The sequence below is a fragment of the Pezoporus occidentalis genome, unplaced genomic scaffold (genome assembly GCF_034315485.1).
Source record: "Pezoporus occidentalis ecotype Australia unplaced genomic scaffold, CSIRO_AGI_Poc_V1 ctg79, whole genome shotgun sequence".
Lineage (NCBI taxonomy): Eukaryota > Metazoa > Chordata > Aves > Psittaciformes > Psittacidae > Pezoporus > Pezoporus occidentalis.
The window spans coordinates 228,708-241,229 of NW_026916147.1; the positions used below are offsets into that span (position 1 = coordinate 228,708).

At 42.7% G+C, this 12,522-nt stretch overlaps 1 protein-coding gene across 1 annotated transcript; it reads right to left on the minus strand.

Annotated features, from left to right (window-relative positions):
* Positions 1-1,560: 1,560 nt before the first annotated feature.
* On the minus strand, positions 1,561-10,509 carry COQ2 (coenzyme Q2, polyprenyltransferase). Its single transcript, XM_062602865.1, has 7 exons — positions 10,266-10,509; positions 9,986-10,152; positions 7,914-8,035; positions 7,605-7,690; positions 6,567-6,700; positions 5,931-6,119; positions 1,561-3,564 (listed from the first exon to the last, which is right to left on the minus strand). The coding sequence occupies exons 1-7, from the start codon at positions 10,474-10,476 to the stop codon at positions 3,418-3,420; spliced, it is 1,056 nt and encodes a 351-aa protein (XP_062458849.1). The 5' UTR covers positions 10,477-10,509; the 3' UTR covers positions 1,561-3,417.
* Positions 10,510-12,522: the final 2,013 nt, after the last annotated feature.

The window sequence follows — 12,522 nt, forward strand, 5'->3', positions numbered from 1 at the left end:
CACAGCCTTCTCTTCTCCAGGCTGAACAGCCCCAACTTTCTCAGCCTATCTTCATACGGGAGGTGCTCCAGTCCCCTGATCATCCTCGTGGCCCTCCTCTGGACTTGTTCCAACAGTTCCATGTGCTTTTTTATGTTGAGGACATCAGAACTGCACACAATACTCCAGGTGAGGTCTCACAAGAGCAGAGTAGAGGGGCAGGATCACCTCCTTCGACCTGCTCTCACGCTTCTCTTGATGCAGCCCAGGATACGGTTGGCTTTTTAGGCTGCAAGCGCACACTGAAGCCGGCTCATGTTCGTTTTCTCATCAACCAACACCCCCAAGTCCTTCTCCGCAGGGCTGCTCTGAATCTCTTCTCTGCCCAACCTGTAGCTGTGCCTGGGATTGCTCCGACCCAGGTGTAGGACCTTGCACTTGGCTTGGTTGAACTTCATGAGGTTGGTATTGGCCCACCTCACAAGCACACTGAGCAAACAAGCAAAATTCAAGCATTTTTCATCTTGGATGACCCTCTAGTGAGTCCCTCGCCCTGAGTGAGTGCGAAAGCTCGCATGTGCTGAGTCAAAGATGCAGCCCCACCACGAAGGGCTGCTGATGCCTTGGCAACCCTTGCCCATATCTGGCAGGAGCTAGCACCCCTACTGTGTACTACTATTCCTACAAAGAGCTGGTGTTGCTTTCATAGGCTTTTCTACAAAGTACAATAGGAGTGCACAAAGGCAAGCATTTGTGTTGGTTACAGAGTCTTCTGTCTCACTGAGTAACTGCCAAGGCTTTTGTCTCTGCAAGGCACATTTGACCTTCCTGCTACCTCCAAAAGCATTTATTATCTCAAGATCCTGCAGAGGAACACTTTGAAAAGGAAGGGGAGTAGAAACTTCCAGATGACAATGCTTATCTCTGCAAAAGCACACTAGCTAATAAGGAAGCTGCTGCTTAGAAATATGTGTATTTGAGATTTATTTAATAGACAGTATCTAAATACAGCAGAGAGTGTCTTTGTGAAGTTTTGGAATAGAATAGTTTGGGAATGGAAGGAGAAGATACGCACATATACCTGTCAGCAGATACAAACAGGGTTTTATCCAGGAAGCAGTTCAGCCTTTGTCTATTTTGCACTTAAAAAGTTATTTCATTTTTCTGTGTACAAATCATACAATGCTCACACAAATGACACTATTATAAGCTAGAATCTAAACTGTTCTCCATTTCTCAGGCTATGAACCTAATGTACAGCTATGGCTTATCTTTGTAATACGCATTTTGAGATGAATTTGGAAAACCACACAGAAAACATGCAATGATTTTATCGTTTAGGACATGAAGACTGTTTTTATAACTTGAATTTTTACTCTATCTAGCTACACCTCCTACTCCCTCTCATTATAAGACAAAAGCTTGTGGCACATTGTCATCAGACAAAGGACACCGCTAGGTCCAAGCACTCCAAAAATCCCAAATCTAGAGACACTTTAACATGTTAAAAACAGATTAATAACTTTTGCCACAACCTCTCCAAGGTAATGTTACAAGTATTAAGAAACCAATCTATACTAATTACATCACAATACTTTTTTATTACAAGTAAATGCCTTATACTGAAAGTTCAGCACAAAGCTGGATGCATCCAATCCTCCCTCTACAAAATGCAACTCATAATTGCTCAGAAACTTGTTATTCCTAATTTTTGAACTGCTTTTCTTCAACGGAATACTTTCTCCACCCCAAAATCATAAATCCTATTTAAGAATTTCTGTGTGAGGACCAAGGAGGCCCTAAAAGCAGTTATGCTTCCTAACATTTTCACGTAGTTGTCTTATATGCAGTCAGGCTGAAAAATCTACTCTAATTTGTTCAAAACGTATTTATCATCACTGGTTTAAACAGTAGAAGGAAAAAGCCAGCTTTACAAGGTGTATGTTCAAGAAATGTTCAGAACACACAGGAGTCTGTTCCAGGCCCCAAAAAAATGTTCTGTGACCAAAGCCATTGACTCATTCTATGGCTTCTCATTGCCGTGCAACAGGAACTTCTTCGCTTGTTCACCATTGTCGGTAATGCAAAACTACAGTTAACAAACCTTGAATGCCTGGCTCTGAACTGCAGTGTCCAGCAGATATATTGGTTTAAATAACCTGAAAACATAATACCCATCTTTAGAGCTAGAGCAGTATGCAACCTTATTTTTGGTGCTGCTGGACACACAGTTGTGCCACAGCACTGAAGGAGCAGAGCAGACATTAGGAAAGCTTGTGGGAATACCATAGAGAGTTTGGCAACAGAACACTCTGCACCACCAAACCACATCCCCACATATAGGCATACACAAAGCCACCTTGCATTGCTTGCCAGTGCCTACCAGTTTGTGAACTGAGATAAACTCCACCGTATCATTCTCCCAGAACAGGCTTACCCATTGCTCCTTCCACATAAATCAATTCCTGAATATGCCATACAAGGTCTTTAATACCCTGAGTCAAAGAAAAGGTTAACTACAGTGCAAATTACATAACTGGGTGAGGATAAACTGGCTGAAAACATGAATGGTTCAAAGCAATGTATTTGTTAGCCTGCAGTTGCTATTTTTATTGTTTATAAGCATTCTCCTATAAACAACTTCTCACTGTAATACTACAATAAAACCAACAGACATAAGTCAAAATGAATACAACTAAAAACTGAAAATAAAAATGAGGATCTCTTTGCATGAGGTACTTGTAGGTCAGGGGAAGCCACCAGTCATGCACACTTGGCAACAGCTCTGGGCTGCTCTGTTTTCTAGTCAGAAATCTGTGTTCAAACCGTTCTTGATAAATGAGCTCAGCTCATTCTGTGCAGGAAACTTTGCAGAAGCCTGTTCTTTGCACATGAAAAAGAATCACTGCCAGCAATTACAGCAAGAGCAAAAGGTAATTTTAAATACTTCTCCTTTGACTTCATATTCTGGACCTTACACACTCTGAGTCCTGACTGCTTCTAGACATGTTAGGGTAGAAGTTTTTATTGCAGTTCTTTCACGTAAAAAGCTCCAACTCAAAATTTATCACAACTCAAGTAACAGAAATCAGAATACCAAACATGTACAGACAGATTTTATTTACATCTGCATTTTCTCACGTGCTGTCACTAAGAGACATTTGTTTCATGTCAAATCCTGAGCTCGCAGTCTTGAGAGCCTGACAGAAGTTTGCCTGTGCTGCACAGGACCAGCAGAGCAGCTTCACTTGTTGAAGCTTCTACAGAAGTTGAAGTCATTTGATTAAAACTTACACTGTAGGATAACCTCATTCGCATGTTTTTAGAAACAAGAATGTTTTCACCAGCTTTTATAAATAAACAGTATAAGGTAGCTACAGTTATAAGTGTGTTACTTCTTACAGTACTTTCTTACCAGCTGAACTATTTGTAGTAATTTCAGCTGTTTTCTTTTGCATTTTTTAAGTCTTTTTGTTTCCACAGATTTCCAAGCACAATGCCTATGAAGAGCAGAACTCCAACAGTACGATTTGAAGCAAATTTCTTCCAACAGTCTTCAGGTTTGTCTATGTCCAAAGTGTAAATCTGCAAAAGTACAGTGTAACATTCTAGCGTTAGTCTACAGACTTATAAATGTTTCACACACCACAAGACACAGTAAAGTCTGTACCTTCAAAAACTGAATCTCAAATTCTAAAGTCTACCTTTTGCTCCACAAGAAACAGGAATACACTATGCTTACAAATGATTTTTTGCATAACTGGCATCTATGTTTACTTCACAAATTTATTCAACATACAGCAGGAAAGTCAAAGATCACATACGAACACAATTCCCAGACCATCTCCATGAAGGACTGTATAAACAGCCTGGTGTGTTGGGTTTGACAGTAAAAAATGTAAAAATATCTGGGCATGTGTTGTGGTTTAAGCCCAGTCAGCAACTAAGTACCACACAGCCACTCACTCACTCTCCCTGTGGGTTAATATGAGAACAGTTTAATAATGGAAATAGAGAGAAATATAATAATGACAACAGCAACAACAACAATAAAATTAAATGGAGAGAAGAATATAACGAACAAACAAAAAAGCCCAAGTGATGCACAATACAACTGCGCAACATCTGCTGACCAATGGATGCCCGGCCCATCCCTGAGCAGCAATCAACCCCTACTTGCCAGCTCCCCCCAGTTTATACACTGAGCATGATGTTCAGCTGTCCTGTCCATGCTCCCTCTCGGCTTCTTGTGCCCCCCTTTACTGGCACAGCATGGGAAACTTCAAGTCTTTGACTTAGTATAAACACTACTCAGCAAAAACTAAATAATTGATGCATTATCAACATTATTCTCAGACTGAACCCAAAACACAGCACAGAAAATTAACTCTATCGCAGCTGAAACCAGGAGAGCATGTAAGTAAGTCTTTTTGAGATTTTCCTCTGTAGGTAGCCAACTAATTCTTCAATGGGAACTCTAAATAAAATTAAGCCCCCCCCAAAACCTGCCTGCAGCTTTAAATCTCTGCTGCTAGGTGTTGCTCTATGTTCCAGTAAAGACAAGGCACTGGAGAGCCAGCAGTGACCCAGGCTAACCTGGAATGCACAGGAAGGTGCTCAGCCCTGCCTAGTCACACATGGCTGGTTCAGTCCAGTCCGTCAGCTATGTCCATTCAACTCTCTTGCAAAAAAAGAACCAGGATATCTGCAACAACAGCTAGAAGCAAGGCCTGCCCAGCTTGGTAGCTGTGTGCTGTGAGACAGGTAAAGGTGAAAAACCAACTCACACAATGCAGCCAGAGCAAAGTTACTGAAAAGTATTCCTGGAAACAAAACTTGGTGAAAAAGTCTTGAGAAGGATGACAAGAAGAAATGTTAAGCAAAACAAATGAAAGGGTTAATGGAAAAGTACCCCCCAAAACCTCAAAACTTGCAATTCAGCCTCTGAAGAAGTAAAACCAGAATGTATTGGACACAAAGAAGTGGAATCTTCCTTGGAAAACCTGCTCCTCTGCCATGTGTAGTCGTACAGAGGCGACACGTCTGGGTTCTGATTAATCTGAAATGGTGCCACAAGCTTCTAAGACAGGATGTTGTCCACACCCTTGAGAACCTGTCAGCCCCTCAAGCACAGGGAACTGAAAACACTGAACTGACAAATGAAACCCAAGAGCAGCCAAACCAGGAGGTATACCTTCAGAAATGCAAAGTAAATAAAAGATGTTATTTTTCTATCAGTGAACTTCTTGGGTGGGATAGAAATTTGACATCTTCATGACCCCAAACTCCTGTTTCAGGCAAAAATTCAATGAATTAAGTAAAACTTACCCCTCATGCAGCATACTCAGCTTTCTAAACTCAGATAGTTAAGAACACATTCAGAAATCTTCAACATGAAGGTAAGCATGAGAATGTTTGGCACAACCAAAAATAATCATTCAAAAAGGAAGCTACTCTGTGGTACACAGAACCATGGGCTCTTGGAAATCCACACAATTGTTGTGCACATTTCACCACATACATTCTGCATTCTCATTTACAGAAACCCTACCTGAAGAAAAGTAATTTCCATTTGTGCTGAAACTACAATGTAAGGCCTCTCTGACAATTCAAACAGTAAATGATTGTGCAGCAGATACTGAGGTAGACCTAGTTTGCAGCTGCTACTGGAAACGAAATGAAAACCATTCCCTTGAGATGACAGCTTAACGTGAGGCAGAGTTTTTGCTTAGGAACAGACTGAAAACCAGTGCTCTACAGTCTGTAGACCAGTGGAGGTCTCTTCAAACAAAAGGTCTGCAAAAGGTATTTAAGTGAAGTAAGCTTATTGTCAGAAGACTTAAGTTCTCTATAAAGAGACTCCTTGTAGTTGGCAAATTGATGGGAGTTGAAAAGCACTCTGATTTCTTATCAAGAACTTCCACATGGAAAAGGTATGAAATACGTCAAACCTGATGTGCTAGGTGAGCCCCTACAGCAGCCACAGCTGAGTAATATGGAAATGTCTGGTTACAGTTCATTCCTGCCATGCACAAACTCAAGAGCATTGCAAGGCTGAAGCCACTGAGCCACTGCTTCGTATCCTCCTTGAACTGTAATGCTGTTGACTTCACACCAACCATGATGTCGTCCCTCTTATCCTAGAATGAAATGAATCAGAAAAAAAAAAAAATCACAACCCAACCACCACTTCATAAGGTAAATAAAAAGTGGGCCCTTGCTTAAATTTCCAATGCTTCTTATTAGGAGCCCAATTTAAGTTCATTTGTAGGTCTCTACATTAAAATTGAAATTAGAAGGTCAGTCGTTAGATCTGCTTTAGCGGCCAAGAGCTAATACCAACACTGAAGTTATTTATACAATGCAAATGCATAAGCAAAGTGCACTATACTTCCAGCTTTCCACCTGATATACAAAACATTTGCAAGCAGCAATAAAAGGTCTGAGGGCTGGGGTTTCTTTGGTACCGTTTTAGCTCAGCTGAGGGTAAAGCACTGCAACATGTTAACACTGCTGTTTGACAACAGAGCTGTAAATTAAACACACAAACATGCAGTGATATCTAAAATTTCCCACTGCTACTCTACCTGGTGCGCATAAATGGTATCGTATACCAGAGTCCACATTACTCCAGCTAAGTACAAGGGCAAACACACAGACCATTCACATGACCCTCTGATGGCAGACCAGCCAAGAAGGGCTCCCCAGTTAAATGTAAGTCCTAAAAACATAGAAAGAGTAAAAGAAAAAAAAGTTACAAGATTGCCAGGAGCTATCTATATTGCATGTATATAATCCACTACTATTTGTTCCAGCGTATATCATAACAGTAGCTTTTTGTACATTACCAACATCTCTCTTTTTCTACCACTTATTTTCAGGAAGGTAATAAATACAAGTAATTTGACATTAAATATTCTGGACATACGAGGTGAAATACATACAGCCATGCATTTTCCCCCAGTATAAATTTTACTTCATTAGCACAGGGAAATATTTGTACAAAACTATTCCAGCATACCCATACAACAGGTCTAAAGTTACAAAAATGTCAGTACAACAAAAGATGTCAGTGTAACTGACTGCACAGCAGCCAACTATGGTACTTCAAGGCTGAAAACGACAATTTTGGTTGAGAAAGCTGAAGGTAGCTGTGCCCTGGATTCACACAGCTGGAATGTGAAGGCCAAGATTCAAAGATACATTTTAGTAGCTCAACCTGAAATACAAGCACCATCAGTTTCTGCACAGGAATCATTTTAGAGGCTGAAGATTGAAATGCAGAACAAATGCATGTGTAAGACAGGTTCTGAGATAAGCCCAAAACTAAAGCAGATCCTCAAATGTCAAATATTTATTTTCTCCCTCCTTTTCTCCCTCCCCTCACTCCATCAAATTAAGGAACAGATTTTTAACAAAAAAACCCTAACCCAAGCATCAACTCTTATATGCATTATAAATTGCTTAAGAAGCTTCTGACACAATAGAATTTCATCTATAAGGTATTTTTATTTTAATGTAAAGTTATACAAAAACAGACGGCTCAAGTTCAACAACTGATTTGTAAAACACCCCAAAAACTCAACCCAAAGAAAAAAAAAATAGCAAAAATATTTCCAGCTCACCCAAAACTAATTGTGGCCAATATGTTATTCTCTTCATCAGAGGGTAGGTGACCACAAGAGACAAAGAGGCTGCTCCCAGAGCGATACTGTAAAACATACCATGAGGTTTATTGTTTGCCAGTCTAAAGATGCAGTGTGGCATTACAGGAGAGGTAAAGATTACTGAACTAATTCTTTTACTTTGAAATACACCTCCACAACTAATAACCTCCTCCCCCTGCCCCCAGAGACTTTTCTGCTGAAAATCTCTGTGCTTGACTGTGGACCTAGAATCAAATTTTAAAAAGCAAAACATAACTTGTATGTCACCTATAGTAATTCAGACACAGAAGCACACAAAGTGCCAAGCTTAGTTGTCCACCAAGAAAAACAAAGGACTGGAAAGTGGAGATATCTCCAGCTGCCAGGGGCCTGCTTGCCGTCCTTGCCACCTGAAAATAGAAAGAATAATGTTAATACCAAATCCAACGTAACACATTCCAATGGATCTTAAAACTAAAAGTCACGCCATTGGCATATAGCAGAAAAATAAACAGAAACAGGTCACAGAATGTATGAGATGGGGTTACTTCAAAGATACAAACCTATCTTCACAGACATGACCTGTATTTCTAAACAGCAGTGCTTATACTAGAAGCATGCAGGCTTTAAAACCTACAGCAGGAATAAAGTGCCATTTATGTGTAACAAGGCTGATTAGCAACACTGCAGGCATCTTGTATATGAACTTTATTACCTTAGAGGAAAAAAATAATCAATCAGACTTAAAAACTGAGCTGACTATTCAAATTTCAAGGAGCACTTCTGTGCTCAAACACTTTAAAGTGATTACTATGCAAAACATTGTAAAGATGCAGGGCTCCTCTAACACATGTAACCATTGTTAATGACTGTGAAAGGACAATTAATTTAATCCTAGTCTGAGTACAGTGGAGTTTAGAAACTCTGTCTGGAATAGGAAATCATAAAAGGTAAACTAAAAGAAGAAAGAAATATCTGAAGCAAGTTAAACTGAGGTATTTGCCAAAGGTGACCGCTGCCAAAAGGGAAAAAATCCCACAGAACCCAAACATCTTGCACATTGATGAAAATGGTGTAAAGTCTATTCAAAGAGGTTCAAAATCCAACTTTTTACAGAATACTCTGTGGGCATAAAGTGTTCTGCACATGCTTTAATGATGTGAATTTAAATAAAGTTTTTCAGATTAGGTTAAATGTCAAATTCTGCTGCTGCAGTTTAAACATGCTCTTGACATATCTGTGACCAATTCCACTGCATATTGCAGCCAAACATCGGATGTTTCATTTAAACAGAAGAAAATACTTACTAAATAATCCGTAACATAAAACGTAAAACCCCAACCCATTATCACCAGCTCAAGACAACATCCTGCTACTGACCCAGCCCCTATCACACTTGTTTTAAAGATATCCTTTAAGATATGTAATACTGTGACAGGAATGTCGAAAGCTTCACATTTAATCACATTAAGGCATAAATCAATTAATTATATTGAAAAGTCCCTATTACTAATCACACGCCCCACCCTGGCAAATATTTTTAGCATACGTAGTTGTTAGTAACCTCGAAACACTAAACCATGCAAAACTGCCACAAAACCTGAACTGATTCATTCACTGCCTTCCCAACAGCACAGATACACCAGTGCTGTAATAACTTCATGGGCTGGCTCATCCTCCTCTCTCTCACCAGCGCCGAAACCCAAAGCCCCACACAATATAGAAGCAGAAAACAGGACAAGCAAACAGTGACGCATCGCCAGGACACTCCCCTCCAAGCCTGCACCTGTGGACATTACAACATCTGACACCGGGCACTGCCTTCTGCTCATTTCCCTCTTCTGAACAAAAAGAAGAGGAAAACTACAGCACAATGGAAGAGGATTAGCTCCAGGCTGGGTATGACACTCTTAACAGCCATTTTCATGAACAAGTTAAAAATACTCAAGGAAACCTGGCTCCTGAAAATTAAATAAACAAAGTGTTGGGTAGATCGTAACTGGCAAGTGTAGCAAAAAAAAAGTGTTATTTTCTTCTGCCATGCAAAACTGTGCTGTAAAATAAACTTCAAGTACTACCTACAGCTGACAACCACATGTATTTTATCTTACACAGAAGTAAGTGCTCTAGAAGACTTACTACAGCCCTAGACAGAGAAGCGTTATACAAAAATGAAACTATTTCTACTGTTCTAGGAGGAGATGTAGACGAATTAATTGCACGCATCTTGGACAGAATGGAGGAATTACTGAACCTGGAGCCCTATGCCTGCACTCAGCAGGTACCCACTGGTGATGTGGGAGATGAGCGGACACGTACTTTGCACACAGATCTTGTCAAGCCCACGGGGGTCGCTCTACCTTTCTGTCATAGTCGCGATCCCACATGTCGTTGATCGTGCAGCCGGCTCCGCGCATGAGCACCGCCCCGAGGCCGAAGAGGGACAGCATGTGGCAGTCGGGGAGGCAGCCCGGCTCGGCCGCCAAGCCGATGCTCCATGTGCACGGCAGGTACAGCAGCCACGTCCCTGAGGGGAGAGAAGACCCGCGGGTGGCCTGAGGAGCGAAACGAGGAGCGGGGTGGGGGGGGCAGAGTCGCCGCGGTTACCGCGTCACTACGGCAGCGCCTCGCCGCGCTCACCGGCGGGCTGGTGCAGCCGCATGAGGCGCAGGTATGGCTGCAGCGGCACCGGCGCGGCGCGCACCAGCTCGGACGCTGAAAAGCTGAGCAGGCGCGGCCGTCCCGACGGCGCGGAGGGGCGGCGCAGAGGCGGAGCGGCGGCGGCGAGAGGCAGGCGGGAGACGCGGAGGCCGGGAGCGCCCCGACACAGCCGCGCCAGGAGCGCCGCCATCTTGCCGCCGCGCTTCCGGCGTGGCGGTGACACGTGGGGTCACACATGCGTGAACCCACCCCTCCCGTCTGAGGGAGCGGGGCCGGCCTTGCGGTGCGGTGGGGTTGGGTTCGGAGGTTCCCTGCCTCGTCATTCCTTCGTGTGCTGCCTCGCTCGCGGGAATCGAAACTGCGGGTCAGGCCGGGCGGAGCCCGCCCCCCGCGGCTCTCAGGGAGCTGTTTCCGCAGGGGCAAGCAGGGCTCAGCAGGGATCCGTCCTGGCACAGGTACAAAGGGCGGTGGCCAAGGCCTGGCTCGGGGCGTGAGGGAGGCTGGAGCTTTGCCTGCCGTCAGGCTTCGAGAGGTGAATGCTGACAGAGCCCCCGAGGGGGACCGATGGCTCAGCGGCAGGACGCACACATTTAATAACTCCTGTAATCTTTAGTTGCTGTACCTCAGCACCGCACAAGAAGCGCGTGTGCTGTTTTTGCTGTTAACACTTCTGTGAAGTCTCCCATGCTGTTCGTTGAAATCCCATAGGTGACTTTATATCGTCAAACATACCATCATGTTCGTGCATCCTCAGCGTATGTCTCGTCTCCTAAACCTCCCAGTCTGTACTTAGGAAAAAATACTAGGATTGTATAGGACCTTTTGTCCTGGATTCAGCTGGGACAGAGCTCATTTTCTTCGCGGTATCTGGTGTAGTGCTGTGTTTTGGATTTAGCCTGATAACACCGATGTTTTAGTTGTTGCTCAGTAGCTCTTTCCATGATCAAGGACTTTTCAGTCTCTCAGATTCTGCCCGTGAGAAGGGGCATGGGAAGCTGAGAGGGAGCAGAGACAGGACACCTGACCCAAGCTAGCCAAAGGGGTATTCCATACCACAGCATGTCATACTTGGTGTATAAACTGTGGGAATTACCCGGAAGGAACTGATTGCTGCTCAGGCTGGGCTGTTTATCAGTCAGCAGGTAGCAATTGTACTGTGCATCATTTTTTGGAGGATGGGGTTTATTCCTTCTTCTCTGTCTCTATTTCCTAATGTTGTTGTATTAATATAATTTACTTTTATTTCAATTATTAAACTTTTTATATCAACCTGTGGGTTTTTAACTTTTTATCTGATTCTCATTTGTGTCCCACTGCAGGGATTTAGGAGGGATGGGGAGTGAGTGTGAGGCTGTGTGGTACTTAGTTCCCAGCTGGGGTTAAACTATGACATCTTTGGATCTCTGTCCTCATTCACTTAGTTCTCCCAGCGTCTTCTGTGAGTTACTGCATAAAAATGGGGAGGCAGAGGAGCTTTGGGCAGAGCCATAAACACTTTGTCTTGCATGGTTTCAGTGATAAAATGTCCCCAAGTTTGCTGCTGAAAGATTTCTTGGAGAATCCAGTGACCATGTAGTGTGTAACTTCTCTCTCATTGCACATTTCCTTCAGTTGGAACACCTTGTACACTGACAAAATAAAAGGGAAACCATTTTAGAGTTTCATTTCCCAAAAAGTTGACTGCCAAGAGGAAGTAAAAAACCAGTGTGATGGAGAAGAGAGTTTCACATTTTTCCACTTGCTGTAGCAGGACTGCACAGCAGTAACACAATTTGCTCAGGACCGTAAGAGAAACAGATGCTCAGCTCTGATGAAGTGTAACTAGAATATTTTTTCTTGTGTGACCTTGGCTGTTTCATTCTGTTGAGATCAGTCACTATGGGCTTTATTCAGGTATGGATGAGTGCCTGAGGTGTGTTTGAACAGTGTATCTTGGAGGGCAGCAACAGCCTTGCACGCTTACTTTGCCTATATTTATATTCATTGTAAGGTGGCCTAGCTCCTCACTGAAGAAGAAAACCAAAACCCAAACCCTCAGAAATCTAGAGAATATCACATTTCAGACCTGAAAAATCACCAAAAGCTATTAAGTCCCTACTGTCATTTTTGACTAATGTCTGAGTCAATGGTCAAAATGTCCCTGATTCAAAGGAGATTATCGGTTTCCTTATTTTTACAAGCATTAAATGATCCCCTATACAAAGGTCTCATGATGCAATGTACTCCACCTTCCAGG